The 24,287-nt window shown below is 37.4% G+C and overlaps 1 protein-coding gene across 1 annotated transcript in view; it reads right to left on the bottom strand.

The window, feature by feature from the left end:
- GREB1 (growth regulating estrogen receptor binding 1) overlaps positions 1-24,287 on the bottom strand; it is an 87,925-nt gene that overhangs the window by 13,370 nt on the left and 50,268 nt on the right. The window contains exons 11-25 of the mRNA XM_066179938.1: positions 23,643-23,993; positions 22,829-22,957; positions 21,161-21,286; positions 20,533-20,730; positions 20,262-20,442; positions 18,503-18,695; positions 17,784-17,920; positions 16,352-16,691; positions 14,685-14,800; positions 13,789-13,988; positions 11,932-12,021; positions 9,955-10,535; positions 2,747-2,849; positions 1,891-2,049; positions 1-143 (exon numbers count right to left, since the gene is read on the bottom strand). Of these exons, the coding sequence (XP_066036035.1) occupies positions 1-143; positions 1,891-2,049; positions 2,747-2,849; positions 9,955-10,535; positions 11,932-12,021; positions 13,789-13,988; positions 14,685-14,800; positions 16,352-16,691; positions 17,784-17,920; positions 18,503-18,695; positions 20,262-20,442; positions 20,533-20,730; positions 21,161-21,286; positions 22,829-22,957; positions 23,643-23,993 (3,047 nt within the window). The remainder of the gene's footprint in view (positions 144-1,890; positions 2,050-2,746; positions 2,850-9,954; positions 10,536-11,931; positions 12,022-13,788; positions 13,989-14,684; positions 14,801-16,351; positions 16,692-17,783; positions 17,921-18,502; positions 18,696-20,261; positions 20,443-20,532; positions 20,731-21,160; positions 21,287-22,828; positions 22,958-23,642; positions 23,994-24,287) is intronic.

Here is a 24,287-nt window from a genome sequence, read left to right as displayed (position 1 = left end):
CTGGTACCTGGGATTAAAACCCATATACTGATGACACTGTTCACAGTGATGGTAGGTGTTGTATGCTGCATACTTGGACAATCTCATCCTCGTTGTTTGACGGCACGTGTACATATCTTCCTGTCTCCTGCTCATTGATCTGTCTGTTAAGGAAAGAAACATATTAAATGTAACATAAGGCTAGAATGTATTATCTTGTGACAGACGGTTTCTGTCACTGAAATCAGCTTCTAGGAAAAATGACAATATAAAACACGCACAAAACAAACTACGAATACATTCTGAGCACAGTGTGTTTTATAAATTGTTATGTACAGCAAAGAGAACTACAAGGAATTATCTACAAGTTCATGATTATGATAATTCAGTACAGATTTCACATAAGGCTGAGATGTAAGCAATGTTTGATCATTAAAATTTTCGTTGTTGCTGTTATTGGTAGAATGCTTACAAAAGCAATAAATAGTAAAAAAGACCCTTATGACATTTGCCATTCTGTGACAGATATCACAGTAGATTCTGTGAAATGAATTTGGCAATTTAGTGATGTTGCTCCATAGTGTATATCCCTATTTTTCAAAGGATCCCCTTTGTGAGAAACTGAGGGAAGATGAGGTATATTTTCTGCTGAAAAGGACTTTGTTATTTAATCTTCCACTCAGTTTTTCAGTATCAGATCAGGTTCCTCAAAGCTGTTCCTTGACATGTTAAGTTTTAAAAAACACCAAGAGTGGAGTTTTCATTATCTCTCTGGGCAACCTGCTCTGTGGTTTTATTCTGCAAATATTTTTCATACAATCTAATTGTAACTTCCCATATTGCAACTTGTGTCTGTTGTCTCTTGTCATTATGCTGTGTATCTATAATATTGCTATCTATAAAATCTATATATCTATAATATTTATAGTTATCTATAATATTTATAGGTTTTGTCTATAAATTCCTATTAGAAAGTTGAAGACAGCATTCAGATGCACCTGCTAGACTTCCCCAGATGAAACAAACCAAATTCACTCCAATTTTCTTTGTATCTTGGTGGCTGTTCATTGGCCTCACTTCTCTATGTCAATGTCTTTCTCATATTGGGAAGCCAAAAACTTGACAGAATACCAAGATATGGCCTTAGAGTTGCCATTACAGAAGAATAAGCAATTCCCTTAACCTGTTGCCAGATTATTAGTAAGCCATTAACCCAGTGGAGAACTGGGGATTCATGTTCAAATTATTGTCAACCAGGACCATCAAGTCACTTTATCAAAGCTGCTGTCTATAGAGCTTGCCCCAAATTTGTACAGCTGGATAAAATTGTTCTATCTCAAGTGCAAGGGGCATGTTTGGTGAACTGTTCAACAGGGCCCTGTTTCTGAGGTTCCACTTCTCCAGCCTGCCAAAGTCTTTCTGAATGACAGTGTTCCTCCCTGCTACCCATGGGCTTGTGTATGTCCAGCTGGCTAATTCAGAGGACTAATTCACACATCAGTACTCCAGGAATCTAGATCTGGGCATGTTCATCTCATGCTTTCCAAACCTGACCTAAAAACCTAAAAAATAAACCTATAGATACTTTTAAGTACAAAACTAACTTTATACACATAAATCACTGCATTGCTACAGAGCAGGACAATGTTACTTTATAAAATCATTCAAATACACAAACTTACTCAGGAATCAGAGATTTTTTAATGAAAGACTGTCTATATAATATTCCATAAGTAATTTATATGGGTCTCACTCTGGTATTTCATCTGGAAAACTTGAAATCTTTTTTCACTATTACTTAATCAAAAGCAATTCTGATATTTTAACTCTGCTTAGAAGTTTAACAGGATTCTCACATTAAAAGCAAATAAATACACATACATGAACCAGTCAGGATTTTAAAACTCTAACCTTCACTGTTTATAGTCTGAAGCTTTGAACAAATCAGACTTGCATCTTCATATTTTGGATCATGGATGGTGTAGTCAAAAGGCATCTTCCTAAATGTCTCCAAATCTGGCCACATATCTCCAGGCTGATGGTAGTATTGATCAGATTCTTCTTTTATGTCTATGATATTATTGAAAAATAAGAATTCAGAATTTTTTAAAGCTCTTTATATTGCTATAGATGGTTTTTCTGTACCTATTATTCCTGCTTCATTTTTTCTTTCATTAGTCTGATGACACAATATGCACCAAAAGGTAAACCTTTGCACAAATGTACCTTGCACCTCAACGCAACTCTACCTTTTTAAAATTATCTTCATGTCCTGTCTGAGCTACAGAAATACATCTGGAAACACAGAGGAGTAATACACTGTAAACAAAGCAAATACGGACTAAAATTAGGTATTAGGGAGCAGAAACTTCCTTCCCTCAGGTAGTCTTGTATAATGAGAAAATATGACATTGCTCCTCATGGTATAAATCTGCTGAAATGTATATGATTCCTTTTATGTGCTTTACCACAAAAGTTCATTCCAATTCTGAACTGAAAACCAATGGCTGGATATCATTTAATATACATAAATGCTGTTGATTCCTTTCCACAAAAAATAGAGGTATCTTCTTTGCTTACAGAGAAGATGACTAAATTCTAAAAGATTAATAAAATAATAAAACAAAGTACCAGTATATTTAAATAATGTAAAGTAATTGCAAAGGTGAATAGGATAGAATAGGCCTAGAATATATAGACAGCTATATTTCAATTTAGCACAACATATTTCTATTGTCTCCAGAATATTTCTATATCAGGAACTTACTAATGTTGATTTCTTCCTCATCATAAACATCCACTTCTGTCAGTCTAATCAGCATTCGGGACAAAATACTGAGGAACTGCAGATAGGCACCTGTTTTCCCTATCTGTAAACATATAAATTAGAAAAAAAAAACCAACAAAAGTAAACTTTTGCTTTTCACCATGTTAATTTTCCACATATCTGGAAACTGTAGCTGTCGTGAAACTGAGTATTAATACTCAATGCTTGGATCTCCTTGTTATTTGTATATTCCTTGGCATAAATGAAAAACTTAGTGTTCAACAGTTTTATTCTCTGTGCAGGAGCCTAGCTGGAAAACACATTTGATATCACAGGTCTAATTATGGGCCCATGCACAACAATTTTCTCTCCTGATGTTATAGGTTCTACATAGGCAATGAACATTTAAAAATCCATACAGGCTCGTAAAATGTACAAAACCCCCTCAAATTGCAAGAAAACTAAAGAATTGTCCCAACTCTTTCATTTCCATATGATTTACAGGTACATTGCCTGCTCCTGAAGTTCAGAGATCTCCTGAGGAGTAAAAGTGGCAACACATCCCTGGGAGAGCTCGTGCTGGCCATTTCCACTCCTGCAGGGCACAGTATGTGCAACAATGACCCTCTTCCGCCTCTCATGCTGAAAATACATTATTTCCCTTCCAATCTTTTAAAATTACCTTTTAAAAGTCCATTTTTAAAATTATCTTAAGAATATAACTTTCTCCTTTTTTTTTTACCCCATCAACACACTGTATAATTTTTCCCTTCACTGCATCAAGGAAGGTATAAGCCACAGCCAGTGATTTACTCAGTGGGTTGCTCTTCTTTCACATGGAGTTTGCTGATGATAACATCAAGTAAATAAGGCCATGTCTAAGCAGGCAGCTTTAAAAACCATGATTGTGTATGGGGGGGGAGGGGGGCTGTACAGGGGAGGTTAACATGTAGATCTGTTACAACACATTGGACAGCAACTGTCTGATTTCACCAAGTGGCATCAGACTTTGGATTAGGTCTATATTACTACTGAATTGAAAACTCAGCTTCAGTTCCATTACTTCTAGGACATGTTAGAAGCATAGGGCATTGAAATTCCTAACAGAGTATTAAAGTTACTATTTTCCAATTATGACAAGAAAAGTTTTCATTTTCTCTCAACACTTGAGGAAGGGAAGCTTTAAATTCAAAGCAAGAGATCAGGCATTTGCTTTTGTCAAAGCTCATTCTCTGTTGTTTTTCGTATCAGACTGCAGTTTGAACAGTTGCTTGCAAAGGGTGGATAAGGGTCTCATTATCCTTGTTGAGAACCAAATGTCAGCACAACTCTCTGTCATCCTGGAATAACACAGCAAAAAAGTGACTTTGAACAGAGGAAATGACAGCAGGTTCTATAGTCAGCCAAGGACCAGATGTTTCTAACTCCCAGGTTTTTTTATGTAAAATCCATTGAAACTAATGAGAATTTTTCCTCTGACCCTGGAACAAGGTTCTAAACTTGGCTGCAATGGCTACTGATTGAGGAGCTAAAACAAAACCATCTTATTTTCCCACATCTGAGGCAAATAATGAAAATACTTCCATTTTTTTTCCTCATGTCTAAGATTACCTTTTTATTCTCTTATGAACATACTCTTTTAAAGTGCCTCTGATCAACTTTTCATTAAACACAGGGTAGCCTGACAGATTAACAGTTTCCTAATTTCAAACAAGAGATCGTTTATCAAAAGTACTCCTGTCTCCTTGATATTAGATATCTATATAAAAACTAATTCTTAATCTGTTTGAAGTATATACTTAGAGTTGTCAGCAGAACAACACTGAAAACCTTACTTTTTCTTTTCGATTTGCGTTAAAATTTTATTTTATCAAACTCATGTAATTTTTTCCCTAGGGGGTCCTAGTCTTTACCAATGGCTTTTCACAAGCTGTGTGGGAGAGACGAAGCTACTGCTGCAGGGTGCTGAGATGAAAAGTATCAGTCACCGGGCTCAAGTGTACACAAAGCTGTAGGATCAGGAGTCAAAAATGCTGGAAACCACAGGATGACAAGTGCTACACCACTAAGTAATGCATGTACTTAGGCTATTGCAGGCACCAGACCTTACACGCTCTCATTATCTGTCACATTAAAAGTTTCTAATTCAGTACTGTGAGTTTTATGAACTGCTAGATATGAGCAATGATGTATGTTGGGAACTTTCAGGAATATGTCCATGTTATTAGAATGCTTCCCTGCCAGGACAAAGATTGGGCTGAGCACACACAGCATTCTTATTTGGACTCCATTCACCAGCACATTTGCCTGTATTTGCTGCTCAAGAAATGAACTGCTGAAAGGGAGAATGACCTTTTTCAGGTCATTTTGAGAAGATTTTCAAAAAGAAAATGAGAATGAATGACTTCTCATTTACAATCAGTATTTACTCCAGAAGGGAAGACTCTTGAACAAGTGAACTTGTAGTATACCCAGATAGTTAATGCAGCTTTAAAACTAATTGTGCTGTTTTCTATGTGTTTCATCTCTAGGCAAAATGGAATAGCACAGAGAATTTTTCTCTGTTTGAAAATACTGAATACCATCAAAAAACACAACTTCCACATCTCTCCAAAAAGCCCCTGCCCCATTGTCACTACCCCTTTTTCCAAGAGTTTGTGCACAGTAAGTAGCTACAAAGATATCCTGCAAGCAGGAAATACACACCTTTGAAGCATAAAACCCTACATCTGCCCATCCTCCATCTCCTAACTGCAACAAATAAAAGATCTGAAAAGAAATTTTAAAGTGGATACCTGACTGGTCTGCAATGGCTTTAGGGAAGCCAGGCACAATGCTATGCTGATCCTAACTAGTGACTCTGGGCTGAGCATGATATGATAATAATGACAACAACTGGTAAGGAAGTACTCTGAGCAAGGTGTTTTTCCCCATATCCTGTCTTTGCTCTGGATACCAAAGTTGCAAACAGATTGAAAGACTGAAGGAACCTAGAAATGGGCCGCATTTTTACAATTTCTGAAACAAAATGTGTGTGAGAGGGGCCACTATGACAAACAGCTCTACTTTCCAGAAAAAAGGTTCCTCAAACATGTGGCAGTGCTTAGTGCTTTGTAAGATACGGCACCGGGGGGGCAATATTCCCAAATAATGGAAGTATTACTCTAATTTGTTCCTGTCTACCTGACTTTGGAAGACAGAAGTCTGAAGAACCAGACTTGGAAGAAGAAAATCCCAGAAGACTAAGAAGAGAAAATCTCAAATCTTGTGAAAACAGACGATAATTAAGGAATTTGGGGCCTGATGAGATTTAGGAGCTTTGTTTCTATTTTCATCCTTAGCGCCAGGGATAATTTGACCCATAAAATACTAAGCATATGCTTACTGTGCAGCTCTTCATTCATGAAGAGTGTCGCTGTAGCAAGAGGAAGGAATATGAATTCAAATTCTTTCCTGAAGAAAATTTGATGCATGTACGAAGGTCTAGTTTTTGTGTCAAAGACATATAGAGGAGGGGGAAGCTCTCCAAAGATTTTGACCACTGAACTCTGCTTGCCATAGATATCAAGGATAGGGGGCAAACCAACTAAGAATCTCAGAGAGAGCATTCCAGCCAGATAAACTGCATGTGTACCTCCATGCATTCATGGAATGACATCCACAAGTGCTGCTGTAGAAGGTGTAACAGTAATGAGCTTCCTTTTTAAACTTGTTCCAGATGCCGGACACCAGGACCACTAAAAGTACTTTATTATTCTCACATGTGCAAGTGGATTTCAGGCCTCTCATTTGGAGAAATATGGCAAAAGGGGAAATAATTCCATAAGGCTTTTCTATTCTAATTTCCAGGTAAGACAGATCTTCACATACCATGACAGTGGTTTTCAAACTGTGGCCTGTGAATCAATGATGGTTTGCAGAAAACATGCTGATGATCCACAGACAGTTGGTCAAATGTTGATGGCTCTTCTCCGTGTTTCCACATGCTACATTCCTCTAAAACACAGCTAATAATAGATATATTAAATATTTCCCTAATATTTTTCTTACATGAGATGAATGGTATATACACCCATTGTAATGAGATTTTAATAAAAGTAGAGTAATAATATGGGCAGCAGTTTTCTTCCTCAGGAAGTGTCTTAAGACATGCTTGCTTCTTTCCCAGATGTGGTGCCACAGGACTAAGCTGTGCTCACCAGCAGCTTCCATGCTCCAGGAAAATGCTAGTTCTAAATTTCAAAATCCAGTTAAAGAACCAAACATACAAAACCTTGATTTGCAGTTTGGAGAACTTTAAGATGAATGGTCTGAAGAAAAAATACTTGAGGGAATTTAGAATTCCATATAGGCATTTGCGTGGGTGCACCAGGGAATAGATGTCCAGCTGTAGATATGATATGTATTGTTCATGGTGATGCAAATTAAATTATACTCACTAACCAATGGCTTGACTTTTGATCATGTGAGCTAATTTACAGATGAATTATTCCATACCTATCCAGTTTTTGCTGCATTTCCTAAAGCCTATTGTAAAAATAAGGCATTTATTGCCTTCTAATGTACATAACTGTCTTTGTAAAAATGCATCAAGTCTTCCAGCAAAATATTTTAACCACTAAATAAGGTAGAATATCTCCATGAGAGAAGGGTGAGCATATTTTGTACTAATTTTCCCGACAGTTAAAATTTTAATTTTGATTCTCTAATGTGCCTAGTTTTCTTGCTCTGTTGATTTAGTATTTTTCATTTTAACCAGAAAATTGCTTCCTGATGTAAATTTCAGTAAAGGAATAAAGGAAACAAGTAACTACTGATAAAGAAAACAAGTAATTACTCATTTTTGGGAAGATACTACTCTGGCAGTCTAATACTTTGGCTGAGATGTTACCAACATTCAGATATTAGCTGTCTAATAATTGGTTTCATTTCTGCCTCTTCCTCTTGATGCAGTAAGTATTAAGTTCCTGTGAAATGTTAATATTATCAAAATAATGAATAAAACCTACTTCAGGAAGGAAAATTATTTCTTCTCAAAAGAGAAGGGTAATTCTAACTTCTGCATATTTTATTGTTAGTCTTCCCTTCAAGAAACACTGCATTGCTATATCTTAAATTAATCCACATACTTTTAAAGCTGTTTGGTTTACAGAAGTTTTTAGGACTTTGAGAGGCTAAAATAGTAAAGGTAGAATAGTTGCTGGCTTGTTCCATGAAAATAGAAATAAATTAAGAGCTTTACATGGAATAATAAATGGAAAATTCAATTAAATTTTTATATATATAAAATATATTATATATTATATATAAATTAATATTTAACCCTACATTTTTAATACTTAGGAAGAAGATATGATACTCCTAATTTGATGTGTATGAGTTTGTTCTGTGTGAAACAGGTATGTTCTTCAGAAAAAACTGAGGAATATGAAATGAATAAACATGTTAAAAGCATCCTTTAGGAATTAATCCAATCATAGGACCGATGCAACACTAGGAAATAACCTGCATTGTGAAGACAACTAAAGAAGAGATGGAGTTTCAAATAAAAGAATTGTTACCAAGGCTGAAATTCACTTCAGTACAGAGGACCAACAGGAGTCTTATTCATACTTGGAAAAAAACAGAGAGATTTGATAGTGAAAATTGGGCTGACAAATAAGCTGCCTGTTTGATCATAACTAGTTAAATTGCAAATATCAGGTATGTGAAGCATCAAAACCTTCTTGCCATGTGTAGAATGCTCTCAGAAGTCTCTGAATGACTCTTCTGAGAACCACAATTTACATTTGGGACCCAAAAGCAAATGAATACCAAAGAAATAATTTCTTATTGGCTAGTCTGAATGTTTAGGATAGCTTTCAGAATCATATTATTATGGGGTTTGATGTGAATGCAATATAAAATTGTAACAGAAGTTAGAGCCTGTCATTTTGTTACAGACTGTCATTTTGGGGGGTTTTTTTGGGATGAAAGTTACCATCTCTCTCCAGATTTTTTTGCTGGAGCTGAGTAGGAAATTCAGTGTCTTGATCACATAACACCTCAATATTTGGCAAACACAAACTATTTAGAACAAAGGAATGGACAGTGAAAAACTGATCATCAGAATATCTTCTGGAATTCTTTTAGAATCAGAGTAACATCCATGGGAATTCCCAGTATGAAAAGCTCATTTCTGCTCTTTCTACTCTTCTGCACCATATATTTAGGTATACAATGGAAAACAATAATTTAACAAATAGCAATATGCAGTTGCTTTTTGCCATGGATGAGCATAGAAGAGTGGATCGTATAGGAAGCTAGTTCAGTAACTATCTTTGGATTAATTTTTTTGTTGATGTTACAGTAACTGGAAACATCTTTGCCTTGGTTTGCATTTATCCTGTTTGACTTCTGAGGTTCACAGGAAATATACCTGCTTTCAGCAGGCACAGTGCCTGTTCCTATCTTGTTGTTTCTTACTTCAGTAAAACATGAGGCACAATACTACCTTTAACCTGTAATGTGTGGACTTAACCTTGCTCAGAGATAAGTTCTAAACATTCCTAGAGAATTTACACAAGAATTAACTTCTTAGAACTAGACCTATTTCCAAAAATATTTTCAAAGTAATGTAAAAACTCCTGGGTCAGCTACTCATCTTTTAAATATGGCACTGCAACTTTGAACTGGGCTTCTTGCATGTATTATTTACAACAGCTTCTATTTCTATCTGCTGTGCAAAGGAAACAAAATAGTTTAATTACAAACTCCCAGCTGCTTTCACATTGATCATAAGAAAGTGGCTTTGTTAAGATCTTTGATCTTTATTTAAAACATAAATGCATATTCAACTTCAACAAACTGACATTACACATGAAATCTATCTATCTCTTGAGCAAACTGTCTTTAAAACATTTTAATGGAGAGAGACTGACAAAAGTGAGTGTTGCTGCAGCTTCTTTGTATTGGAACTCAGGCTAACAGTAAAGAGAATAGATATTTTTTATTAGAAGGGATTAGGAAATAAAATATAAGTAACTTACGCTCCACACACACAAAAAAACAAAAAAACAAAAAAAAAAAAAAAAAAACTACAACCAAAACAACAACAACAAAAAAAAAACCCCCTTCAAGTATGAATAATAATAACTAAATGTTTTTCTGAGAGTATGATAAAATTAAGCAAAATACATCAATGATAATACCTTGGTTTTTTTACATACCTGTGGTGGCCCACTGAGCAGCAGTCTCCTTGGGTGAAAGGTGTCCATTCTGCCCTCATTCCTGTTGCTGTAGTCCATATGGGTTGGCTTGGGAACCGTCCATTGGCGGTAGTACAGAGACTGCTCCGTGCACGTCATCATCTTACTCATAAGAGGACGAAAAGAACTTGCCCACATAACAGAATGGTAAGGCAAGAGAGAAGAGGATTTGGGAAGTCCAGTGCTGTCTGTAGAAGTAATAATGTCATAAACAAGTTTGGGCAGGAAAACTATGGGAGGCTGTTTTGATGCTTTGGTCATGGAGCACTGAGACGTCTGTAGGATGAAGGAGTTATGAGTAGGTGCAGAGGAGGAAGAAGAGGAGGAGAAAGGTGAGGAGGATGACGAGGTGATGGAGACTTGGGCACTTTTAATGTTTTGTTTCATATCCATCTGTTCAGTTACTGGTGGCAAGTGTTTGCTGATTGTTGTTTGTGCCCCCTTGTCTACTTTCTGCTTCTGCCTTTCACAGCTATTTGTAGTTTCTTCAGTGCTGTTACTTAGGGCTTGGGGAGGAGATGATTCAGTGCAGAATGCTGTAACTAAAAGAAAATTTGTATTTCAACACAGTGCAGCTATCTCTGCTAGTCAATGCCACAGTTAAACAAAACACAACAAATAATCCTCTCGATACATTGTCCAGCAAACATTGCAACATTGCAATCTTGCTCCTCTGGTTAGCTTTGACCTTCCTTGTACAAGAAGCCATAATGGGACTATTTTGGAGTATTCATTTCAATGCAGAAAGTAGCTTTTAAAGTCCTGAAGCGCATAGGAAAGATATCAGTGATTGTCGTGTCTTCTATTTCCCTCATACATTCCTTGCTTAAGGTGTTCACTGTATACTTTAATCACTCAAGACAAATACAAAATTATTGAAACCATTGTTAAATGAATTGAGGAAAATTAGTATTTCCAGGATATTACCCCACCACACTACAGAAATGTCTACTCAGACTGACATCTAAAAACAGTCCTCTGAGTCAGCTCTGCTCTGACACCTATGACTGTGTCACTGAAGTACTTAGGCTGACCTAATAAAACCTGGCAGCCCTTAAGGCCCTGGTGCTACATAATGCATTGGTGCATTCATACAGTTTTGGGTCAGCTCAGAGAACACACTGAACTCATTAATGTTGGCTGGGAATATGGATGTAGATACACCCCACAGGTAACTGCAGATTTTCTGAAAGCTGTCTATTTTTACCCTATATATTTTAACCATTAAGATTTCTTGGAAGTGTAACACATGTTAAATGGTTCTGAGCATCTTGAATGCTTAGTGAAAGAGGGCACACAAATATTTCACAGTCTTCAAAGCAGACAGAGAACTGCTTGTGGAATCAGTCTACACAAGGTATTAGAAATATCTGCCTAAGGCTGAACATAGATTCAACCAGATTTCCTCTCATGGTGAAATCAGCCATCCTGGTTCTCAAATAAACCCCCATATTTTGAACAAACAAAAGTCAGTAGTTTCTCCTGATTTCAAGAAATAGTAAGCTATCATCTGTCTATGAATCTAAAGTATTTAGTAAAAGCCATTAGCAACAAATACAGAAGTGTCACCAGCAATGTGAATGGTTGCAAGTAACACCACTGTGACATCCCTCAAAATACCAGTATCCAGGGCACAGAAAAAAAAAGAAAGGAAAACAATGTCTTTAACCACAGATGAACTGAGGGCACAGAGCCATGTGCAGGCCACATGGAAGCACCTAGTTTGGGCATCTCATGACATGATAATTTTTCAAGCAAAATCCTATTTCCTATATTTCAGAAGTCTAATCCCTGTATTTTTTAGTGATCTTAAGCAATCCCATTAAAATAGGCCCTATCAAAACCTTAGTGATTTATGCCTTTTATTATTTATCTAATAAGCTAAGGTCTCTTTTATGTCTTAAACTTAAATTAACAGAGATGATCTTATGGTCTTACTGGAAGCTTTTGAAGAGAGAGATGAAGATGCAGAGTCATGGGAACGTGATCTTTCTCTTTTCATGGGACTTCTCTTTTCTGAAGTAGAACCTGTTTCATGAATGATAGTAAGGGAAAACAAACTCAAAATGTAATTTAGGTAAGCCTGTAAGTCACAGCTATATTGTCAAAGTAAGGAAAAGTACACAAGGGTTTGTGTGGGATTTGTCCTCATCCTGACACTGTCTTCAGTACGGAGGGTATTTGTTCCCACCACAGAATATTTGATCAGTCTATAGTCTAATTTACCTATGCTGAGCTGCAATAGCTTCACAAAAATCAGTGCTGCAGCCAGGAGCTGTTAATATCTAGGTCTGTCTCGACCATGATTTTTTTTCCAACCCATGTCTTACATTCCCCACTAGTCCAGTGTCAGGGAAGGCAGGAGACAACAAGCTCTATTTTGTCAGTATGTTATGAAATTACTTCCTACCCCACACAGCTTTATGGCCAGATTATATCTCAGCTTTTGGTGATGAAAATCTTCAAGGCCATTCACTTGATATCCCTAGCTCAGGCTTCTAAGTTAAAATGCTTGTTTCTGTACAGTTTTAACGTGATAAACTGAGACATAAGCACTGCCATCAGAAAACTTAGACTGTAAGCCTATCTCACATGTTCTGAATTGGACTCTGGATGATCATGCCATACTTCATGGACTAGGAGAGCAGCCTTAGACAACATAGGAGCCCATTTGACTCAGATCACATACAATCTCAGCATACTTCAACTAAATGGACAGAACTACTCACTGCAAGAAGTACTCATCACATCTGAGACAGGCATCTATTGAACACAGTTTGAGTATGACCTCAGGTATTTCATTCCTCTGTGAAGAGTACATATTGGATTAAAGAAAGTATTTTTGCTTGGCTTGTTCTGCTATTTTAACAGTGAGTTTTTCAGTGAGTAAGAACTTCCTAGGTGAACAGTAATTGGTTTGCCTCCTCCTCAGAGTATAGGAAAGGAAATGAAGGCAAGTTGTTTGAGATTTAAATATTTTGCAGGGACAAAAAATCCTTTGTTTTCCACAGGCACAATAGACAGTAAAGAAGTGTCAAGAACTAATAAATAATTGATGATGCCCATCAAATATAACTCAAAAAAACCCCCCAAAAAGTAATTGTTCCTGTGGTAATTACTGATGCTTTTTTTACATGTTTGTATGTTCTCAATAGGTTTCTTAAGAAATTATGAGTTCACCCAGTCTACACCGTCAATTTGAATGCATGGGCATTTTCAAGGAGAACTCAGAAGTTTCTATGTTGAGATATATTTTCTATTCATACTATTTAACACCTTACAAACTAGGGACTACTCAGCTGTTTCCTTGGAAGGAATCTTTATCACTGACATCAATGTAAGCATAGGTTCGGTAGCATCAGTCAGGAACAGTTTAGTTGGAGATGCCACTGCCCTGAGGGTAGGGATGTGGTCACTGCTGCTGCTTCTCAGATAGCAAACCGCACCCTCCCCTGCTGGGGAGGGAGAGTGCAGAGGGTCCTCTGAACAGTGAGTGTCACCTAGTGTTCCTCCTCCAGCTCCACTTTGTGACTGCCAGAACATACAGGGCACAGGAGGAACACAGGAGGGAGCCAGGAGACAGTGATAACAGATACAGCAGCAGAACTGCAAGCAGTTAAAATGCATCAGCAGAAGAAGATTGAGAAAACAGAGGTTCAATGAGATGAAACAAAACTGAGGAGCAGAGCTCACTCAGTATGGCTAAAGTGAGAAACACTCACCCATACATTTCTGCTTTTGCTAATAATTTTCAATCATTTTACAGCTTCTTTTATTACCAGTAATAAACAATACCTTCTGTCACTATTTCTTCATCTTCATTGTCAGTACTGCTTAGTTTCTCTGGGTCACTTTCTAACACATCATTCACAACTGCTTTCTCTGTGTGAATTTCTGAGCTCACAAAATATGCTGCCAAACCAAGTTCTTGCTCCAGGTTTGTCCGGACCAAAGAAGATGAATTTATTAAACGCAGGTCACAGTATCTCAGTGATCTGGAGAGAAACAGGAGGAGTTAGTATGAAAACTCACTGTAATCTACTGCCTCATCTCTTTGAGAAACACAGCCAAAAGGGTATTTTTTCACAATTTGCTTCAACAAGGGATGAGGTAGAGCACAGTATTCTGTGTTTAGTAAGTTTACCACTGTGGAGCACACACTTGTTTTTCTCTTAACACGCCTTAATTTACTGCACTGAACATTAGCACCAGCATAAAGAAAATAATAATCATTTTGATTCTAAACCTAACACACAGACTAAGATTCATTTGAACATACAAAAGCATTTAGTGCCCCAGCGCATCCTGTCTGGCTTCCAGCTGCCATCCCAGAAGGCACTGATCTCTCCACACATCCTGGAGCACGCATACCAGCATCATGCAGATTTCTCAGCTACCCTCAGAAACCTAAGCAGCTGTGCTTCTTTTTTTGAACATACCTGTTCTCTCCTCTTAACTGGGATAACTCTTGTAATATTTTTCGAGCTATTTACATCTTGCTATAAACAGATGTTTATTATCAATAATATGGAGTTTGTATTTATGATATAAAAACTGTCCCAAAAAGGCAAAGAAACACCTTGGCACTGAGATCTGTTTTCCTCTCACACAAGTAATCACACAGTTATCTTTAGCTCTTTGATAAGCAATGGATAAAACACTACCACTGAGAAAAGAATGGATCTTCTTACCGTGGCAAAGACTCCCCTTGTGGATCCATCCCACTAAATATCAATATGCAAGGCAAACCTTCCAACTCCAAATAGGTCTGTGGCCTCCAATCTACATCCTCAATTTTCTGCCAGATCTGTACAAGGTAGAGAAACCCTGTTGGACATACCTATATGTTGGACTTTTCTATAATTATATAATAGTTTATATATTGAGATGTCTCTATATCAAATAAAAAGACAGAAAGACATATTTTATCATCCATTATAATAATCCACTTGTACAGTGGAAAAGAAGTCCCACAGCAGAGCCAAATTCAACACAGATAGATCTCACAGTTTCTAAAGCATTACAGGCAGCAATCTGCCTGCTGTTAGTCTGAGGACTTTGGGACAGTATGAAAAGCCTCCCAGCTTCCAAGCTGCATAGATAGCACTGAGACCAGGGTATATGGCAAATATGGCACGGTGGAGAATAAAGCCGAGCAGGAGTTTTGGGGGAGAGAAGAGAATACAGAGGCTTCATGAGGCAGATAAGACATGGATGTCTGAGTCCAAGGAAGAAAAGAAGCTAGAAATGAGACTTGTTCACCTTAGAGGAACAGGAGAACGTTGGAAGTGTTCAACACACAATGCTGTCCCTATTTACAATCCTCTGGAGTCTCCCACTCTCCCATAAAGCTATCTGTTTTCCTGGTAACTTTATGAGAAATCTGACAAGTCCATATATTTGACTGTTCAGCATCAGGCTATATTGCTTTACTCACAGTCAGTCCTTTCAGCTGTAAGACTGATCTACAGATAAGAAGTATCTATGGTTTGATCAACAGTACAATGACTCAGCTTCTGACACCTGTACATGTTCCCTCTATACATCTCAGAGAACATAATCAGGATGTGAGTCAGAACTAATACTGATTTTTCAAAGTAAGTGATGCCTAATATAGAGCAGACAGATCAGCATTAAACTCTGGATCTCAAATTACTTAATCTAATATATATTGGATCAGAATAAACAGTATACCATATTTACGTATTACAACATTCTAGAGTGGAAATAACATTTTTGCTGTGGCAATCAGAAGATGATAATTTTATGAAGAGCAAAGAAGGCTTTTTTTAAACAGACGATCCATGGTTCTAGACTTAAAGGATAAAAATTAATCCATAAATCAAACATGATTCAGAAAGCATAAAATGCCGAGTTGGGAACCCCAGGGTGCTCTAGGATCCATAACTATCATCACTGATCAGGCAAATCGGTCTTCTTGCCCCCTGCTGGTCACAAGAATAATTTAACTATTCAACTAGTTGCTGATTAAAATCTTCTTTTTGCACTGTGATTTTTTGTGAGAAAATTCAACTGAAGCTGAACTTTTTATTTGGCTTTTTAAGGTATTTATCTTTAGATAAAAGCATTTCAACTGTTTCTGAGGGTTGCTACTGGAAGTCAAGTGCTAACCATATTAGTTAATATTTCACTGAGCATCAGTCACAGGCAGGACAAGAAAGGTGTCACAGACAGTATGTGTAAAAGACAAAAGTCATGCTCCTCACAGCAGTTTTGGTTTTTAGACTCCACACTTTAAGACTCCACACTTCAGCTCATGACTATAAATGTCACCAGTAAAGTCTCCCCACCTGCCCATCTAATGAAGATTCCCAGCACATGCCATTCTGCAATTTACCTTTAGTTGTTCCACAAAGTGCTTCCCAATTGTGATTCCAGAATTAGGATTTCCCAAGATTATTTCAAAGTTATCTTCAAGGGCTAGTCTTTCCCTTACATTATGCAGACGTTCATATGCCACTGCAGCCAGCGGGATACATGGAATTCTCAACACTACCATGAGGCCATGGCCACTAGGACACTGTCTTGAAGAGTTTATTAGATTTTGGGTGATTTCCAGAGTTTCAACTGAGGTGTAATTCTTCATCTGAGAAAGACCACACACTGCCATCATAGCTGCAGAGTAGTGTTGGATGAGGACAAAAGTCCTTATCACTGCACTGTGTAATCTGGGAAACCTGAAATAAATGGTGAATTAAAGAGTATTAAAGGGTGAAGTGAAAAAGCTATTTTTTACAAAATATAGTAAACTCGGGATTTCCTCCTGTAAAGAATCCTTCGTATCTATGGACAACAGAATCTCAATTGCAGTTGTACAGTATTTGCAAGGCATCATTTCACAATCAGAACTGATGTTTTCTCTTCATTTCTCTTGATAAAGATTTACTAAGCAAGTAGTCCAGTAAGTTACATCACTTTAATTTATCCATACCTTACTGCTGTTACAAAATTTATCATAGAATTATGAGGCACTCAGTAATATCATCAATCAAAATTACATTCTCTTATCAATAAGAATAGTGTTCTTCATTGCATGCCATTCTTAAGGGGCAGAGAGAAATTGGGTGTTTCTCTTGTTTCCTTACTGAAGCCTTGAACCAACCTTCTCTTGTGTTCAAGAGGACTGAATCTGTAGGCAGCAACCAGCGAGCACTCCAGCTTCCCAAGGCCAGCTACACCCTGTCTTAACCCCCAATTTATGGAAAGGCAATCCATGGATATCCAATAGCTTCCTGTGTTCTGATTTTCACAGAAATGAAACCCAAGTGCACAGCAAAAGGAGTGCTTGCTATGGCTTTCTCAGGAAAGTGGCTATGGCTTTCTCTGAAGTTTTTATTTCTGATTTGTGTGTACCTACCACAATGATATATCTAATTTCTCCTTGTGTTCCTAGTGCAGTATACACAAAATCAAAATCAGTCAGGGTCAGCAAGTGATAATATTGTACAAAAGTAATAACACATTTAAAATTATGTGATGATACAATGTTAGATTATCATAATATAGAGGTCACAACAAGAACACACTGTAAATTGGGTTAAGCAGTGTGCATGCTCATAATAAAAGACAGCCCCAACTGATGACATGGCAGGCCCAGTAAATATTAAATACATGGGAGAAAATAAGAACAGGTGACATGCCTTGCGTCTGTAAATGATGTGTAAGACAGTGAGAAGTTAAAAAAAAAAAAAAGGGCTTTTAGCTAATAACTCAAGGCCCTAAAAAGAAGTTCCTAGGTTTCCCATGTTAAACAAAAGAGGGGCCCATACCTCTTTCCCAAAGCCATGACCATTGCTTCAAAAGAGCTGTCATACCGAAGCAATGGAATGCTGTGTCCAGAGAGGGTGGACTCAATGAATTCTGAAAGTCCGAAGTATTTCTTGGTTTCATGGTATAAATCTACACCCTAAAGCAAATGAAGCAGTTAAAATATAAGGATAAAGTCTATTAATAACTAATTTACAAGTGATTAACCATTGGTACCTTGCTATACTTACAATCACAGTCTCTAATAAACATGCATCTACTCAGACATATTAAAACAAGAAGAGAAAGTAATAGAATTAGTTGTTTTGAAAGAATGAAAATTTGAGCTAATTTTCCCCATTTCTTTCTCTCTCCCCACATATCCATATACACAGACAGACCAGCTATATGGAATAAATATGCACACATATGAAGAAAATCCATTTATGTACATATATTTATGAAGTAATGCACTAGAGACTGAACTGAAGATGATTTCCATGTATGTAGCCCAAAAATTTTTAGCAGAGCTACTAAGGTTTATGGAAAATATAAAAGGAATAAAAAGAAAACTAGAAAGGATAAGAAAAGGAAAAATTAACTTGCCACAGACTGAACAAGATGTCATTCAAACTCCACTCTTGTTTACAAAAATCATGGGGACTTCACAGTTTTATCAAGTGTGTAAATGGGAAGTAACTTATGAAAAGCTCAGAAAAGCACCTCAAAGCATCCATCTTACATTGCTGTATGAAGAAGGCCAGTGGATCTCATTGTAAGGGCTGATATGGGTATGCTGTGTCTGCAGCGCATAGGGGAAGGAAGTCACATGGAGGGTCACAATATTTGGTGCCTCTTTCACCTCCCTGCAGTTCAACAGTCTATCAACAAGTCCTGTCGACAGCTCTGTTTGAGGATAAAGACTATGCATAGCACTGCAAAAAAAGAAACCCAAAACTATCCAAAGTGATCAGCAAAAGGGAATATTCGTGTCAGTGGAATAGCTTTAACCTGGGTGTGAAATCAAAGTTAAAGGAATTTAGGACTCTTCTTTTACCCAGAAATTGTTGCACAGAAGGATGGAAAAAGAAAATGCAAATAATTTCACTGCAAGTAAAATTTTCTGTGAGTCTGATAAGCTCTCTAGCTAGCAAATTTCCAATCCCTTGCAGCTATCAGAATATGAGATATAAAGGAGGAGAGGGAGCTGATGTGGCAGTTACCAATAGATACATAGTCCTGTAGTAACTTTGGTCAGATTATTAGTCCTGCCCTTAACAAAAGATAATTATGACCTACAAAAATCAAGATAGAAAAGTACAGATGGTAAGTCAGTATGATAGAAAAAAAGAGAGAGAAAAAGCAAATAATAATTATTCTTAGAGCAAATCACAGAATACTGACAGTCAATTCCTTGTTCCTGTGCAAAATTTCAGTCCAAATTCATGTTGTTTAACTTTTGTCATTTATCTGCCTATGTATCTTTATTAGATATTAAACAGAGTTAAGCAGCAACATAGGTACTTCCTTACCTATCAAGGATGTTATATGAATAAACGCCTCAAAGGCTGGGACAGCTGTAGAAGTCCATGTAAGTCCCTAAGACGGGAGCTGAACAGGAAACCATCAGACGCAGTTTCATTGGAAGTTATAATTGTTAACCAGTGTAAAAGACAAGACCTCACTTCATTCACAAGCAAGATTCCACTGATTCTGGTTTCAGAAACACTACCATGATCCTGGTAGTGTTGGAATGTGGAATTGGTTGTTTCTGGAGTTTATGGAGTTGGTTTTTCTGGAATTCAGAATGTTTTCCAACCTCCCCAAGAGCCTCAGAACCAGACAGCAAAAGCAGCCCCACTTCTCGACCCACCAGGCAGGTTGCTGAGAATCTATGGAAACAGAGCTCTGTGAAGGAAGTAATGAGTTATGCAAGTGAGGTGATGGGGAACTTGGTAAACACTGGACAGGAACTTCTCTCTTTCCCTCAGAACTCTACCTGGCATCACTACGAATCCACAGAAGCTTTCAATTCTTACAAATCAGTGATTTTGGATAGAAAAGAACTGGAAATTTTTCAGTCAGTTAAAAAAATAGGCAGCAGTGTTGGCTTACTAGTTGTCTACCCACTGGGTCAGGATTTTGCAAATTTTACAGCCCAGAGGACAATGACAGAGGATAAGGAGCTCTCATCCTGTGTAATTTCACAGGAAGCTTTCCCCTGAACAAAGGACAAACAGCCAAAAAAAAATAGCTGTGGCTGAAAGTAGGTAAGAATGGGGATCAAAAAAGCTGAAAGGTTCCACTGAGGCACAATATAATAAGCAGGGTAAGAATAAGTCATGAAGGACCTTAAAGCATGTTTATTCAATGCATGGGGAGACAGAGTTAGCAGAAAGATGAAAATAAAGATGAAGGAAGGGATAAATCTGAAAATAATCTTGAGAAATAATGCAGAAAATAATAATAACTTATCTAAAAACAAATTACAGTTTTCTTACCTCATTAGATCCCAGTGCGCATGATCATGGATTAGGACAAACAGTGTGTGTGGATTCTGCATAGAGTTTTGTAAAAAGGCTTTGAATTTAATTTGGGCTTCTGCATCTAGTTTCATAACATACTGTTCCACTCTCTGCTTTGTAAGATGTTCCTTTTCTAATCCAAGTTCTAATAATATACCTAAAAGAATGGAACAAGTGTCAGTATTTCTGGATATGAATACATCTAAGAATGTTGTGTAAATATAAAATTAAGATAACTAATGAGCACCTGAGTGCCAGAGATGAAACAAAGTCTGTTGATAAGTCACTTCGGAGGGTGGAACACAAATCAAGAAATCAATTTTCTCAAAGGAACCCAAATCAAGATTTTGAGTGCTGGAGTCAGCAATTGAGCAAATATGAGACAGCAATTTCTGAGCCACTGCTAGCTGGAATGGACGAATCTGATGTCGTTCAATCTCATAACCTGGAAAAAGGCAAAATTCTGTTTAGATGTATGCCCAAAGTCTAATCTAATGCAAAATGTTTAGAGTCTGGCAAAGAATGACTGATCTAGTCTTTAAGGTATTTTGCTTATTTACGGGAATTCATTTATGAAAATCCATATAGAATATGCAAAGAAATCTTTCTGAATCTGGACTTTTTGGTCCTGTAAGTGTCTGAGACCTGAAAGTGATTTTGAACCACATTCTGCTACCACGGTAGTATGACTTACAGCTTCAAACACTGTAATACTCAGTGGACTGAAGCAGAACATCCATCAGTGTAAATCTGAATATTCCAAGACATGAGTTGCTTTTTGCCTCAGGACCTTTGCCACAGGACCATCCACCTGTGCACCCAGAACTTGGTGTCCAGTGCCCTACTCTGTCCCCTCTTTAGAACATCCTCCTTACTTGTACACACAGCTGTTCCAGCTCCATTCACTGCTGTTGGTTTATTCACTGAAGCAGACAGTGATGAAGAGATGTGTCCTTGGTTTTCTTGATAAAATTTCTCCAGCAAAAGATCAATGTCACCCTCTGTCAAATTGAAGGGATAGTGGAATAAACATCCATGTTAATAAGAGCTGCATTTCATTTTGATTTTTGTCTTGTAGATCTTAAAAACTTTATATGTATTTGCTAGCTATCCTGCCCTTGGCTTATTACTATGCAGGAACGTTCTTGTTATTTTCTATTGCATCTGTTTTTACTGAGTATCACTTAGAAAAATGAAAACTGGATCAGAGAATGACAAACCATCTCTGCAGACCAGCTAGGACATATATGGAATACAGTAGAAAACTATAGCCTCAAGGCCTTGATGCAAACCAGAAACAACAAAGACATGAAACTGGCTTAGTTTATGTTCAGACCATGGATCCATACTGTTCATTAAAAAGGATTACAAGAAAGTTGAGAATAATCTGATAAACATTTTTAAAACTCTTACATTTTTGAGAGACAGAAAGAAAAATAATTTTTAACACAGACTAAGGAAATACATGAGTTTTGTAACTATACACAATGCTGAAGCAAGCAAGGTGTATTTTATTGAAGTATTGCAATATCTGCAAACATACCCATTTCTATAGAGCAAGGGCCCTACTTACAGATGACAGCTTTGCAGAGAGTACAATATTCCTGACTCAGGTGTTAGTATTTTCTCAGCAGGTGAAAAATATTTGAGCATGTCTGCAGTGAGCTCAGAAAGGCAGGGCCTGTCCTGTAAAGAGCAGCCCAGTGAAGATAGGTGGCAACTATTTTTAGGATGCTCATTTACTTGTTCTGCTCAAACAATAGCAACAGCAGAGAACTCTGTGATTCTCTGTGACTCTTATGGTTCTCTTTGATTTTGAGAACCATACTTTGAAGATATTAAGATAAACAATACATAACTACAAGATGATTTAAGGAAAATGAGATTCCCTTAAGCAGCCACTCAAAATATCATGACACATTCAGAAGGGTTCTTGTGATGTATTTAACAACGTGATGTGAATGGCAAAGACTGTGACACCCCATTAACACTGACAAGTATGCTACATTTGCCCTAGTTGTGAGACATGATTTCACTTCCCACATGGCTTGATCTATCCCCAGATCATCCTGTCTATCGTAATTTTAAGTACACTCACTTAAAAAAATGATCCAGTGACCCTGTCTCTCTGCAATTTTCCTCTCTGTCCCAGGTATCACAATGAAGTTCAAAGTATGGTAAGTTGAAGGGGCAAATCCTACCTTTCCCAAAATAGCTCTTATCTATCTGGTCTAAATGCTTAGGGTAAAAGAATTTATACATTCATATGCATATAGATTTATATAATATAAGGATGGATTTGCATAGCTAAGAATAATATGCTCAGCTATTTGCTGGCCTATTTTTATGAAACCAATGGATTTTAGAAACTGACACTTTCAGGAGGAATTTCAAATCAACTGTACTTTCACAATTTTGTCCTGCATTTTTCATGTATTTTATAATAGTGTCTTGCTTCCGGTAAGGAAATGAGCACAGGTATTTTCTCAGCCTTTAAAGTTTCAGGGATTTGGAAAAACGCCTCTTTATAACTTGTTAGGTACCTGGGCAGAGTGTGCTAAAGAAGGACCCCAGAGTTTCCACCTTCCCTGTGACCAGCTGATAGTTAACTTCTTTTTGGTAGTCTGAAGGACTGAGCATGCTCTCAGACAGAACTCTTGCCTGATACTTTCCTAAAAGACAAAAAAAAAGGTATTTTGAAAACACTTCAAACTGAAGTTAAGAATGTTCTACATCACAACAAAAACACTCGACAACTAAATGAATACCATACGTAAAAAAATGGCAGAGATGAGTCTTTTATGTCTCCAAAACAAATATGCACCAGACACATGTAAAATAGATTCATGTTTTACAATTCTCAGTATTTCATTCCCAGTTTGAAAGTATTTGTTGATACAGGATATAAAAAGACTAGATAATATTGAAAGGAATTGCCAGTTATCCTACAATCACAATGAATCTTTGAATGGCCATTCAAATTTATTTAATCACGAGCAGGTTATTGAAGGGACTGACATTGAAAAATCATCTTTCAGAAGCCAAGGAAAGGTTCTCTGCAGTAATATCCCAGTGGCACAGAGCAGGAAAGCTTTATGCACTGTGTGTGCTGTAACTCACTATTTTTTGTTTGTAGCCTTGTTGGTTGGAGATGCTTTGGTAAGAAAATGGGCAACACGGGCAAAAGGTGTTTTCTGGGGAGAGACCCAACTCTGCAGTGTCAGCTTGGGTTCATCAAAGCCCATTGCTGGTTGGTCAAAGCTCTGCTTTCTGAGGCAACTCACTGGAACTCCAACCAAACCCCTCACAGCACTGAATCATTCTGGTTTGCAAGGGGATACATCCTTGAGATATTACCTGTTATCACAATGCAGGAATCAATGGCTCGGTTTCTACTGGCACATATGATCACCACATAGTTTGTCTTTGTTAATTTTCCTTCAATGAGAAGCTTAAACATTTCTGAAAGCCCTTCTGCCAGGGAGTAGCTGCACTCAATGATGTGGACACTGTCATTACAGGAGCTGGCTGCCAGTCCTGCCAGCCAGGGCAGCTGGGCTGAGGTCACTGGGGTGATCTGGCTGGGCCCCTGGGGAAAGGCTTGGGGAACAGCCTGCTGGTACTGACGGATTTCAGACAGGTGGGATTCCCGCCATGAGCGCATGAATATTTGCTCCAAATCCTCAATCAAAGGGACCTGGTCTGCAGCTAAAAAAAAAAAAAAAAAAAAAAAAAAAAAAAAAAAAAAAGAGGGAAATATTATGAAACAAACAAAACTGTTGAGTTAATAAAATTTTATTTTTTAAAAAACCATGCTTCAGATTTCTGCAGGCATGACTGTTGCCTTTAGCAGATGTGAAGCAAATTTTTCATTTTGAAATGCCTTTGTGATACTCAGATAAAGCTGCCCTAATTTGAACCTGAGTACCAATAATTAGAAATATTTAAGATGTTAAGTGCTGCCTATCTTAGCGTAGTACTACTTCTAAACCAGAGACTGTC

Source organism: Chamaea fasciata, unplaced genomic scaffold, assembly GCF_029207755.1.
Source record: "Chamaea fasciata isolate MVZ Bird 193981 ecotype frontalis unplaced genomic scaffold, bChaFas1.0.hap1 SCAF_3, whole genome shotgun sequence".
Taxonomy (NCBI): Eukaryota; Metazoa; Chordata; class Aves; order Passeriformes; family Sylviidae; genus Chamaea; species Chamaea fasciata.
This window is presented reverse-complemented; position numbering and strand designations above follow the sequence as displayed.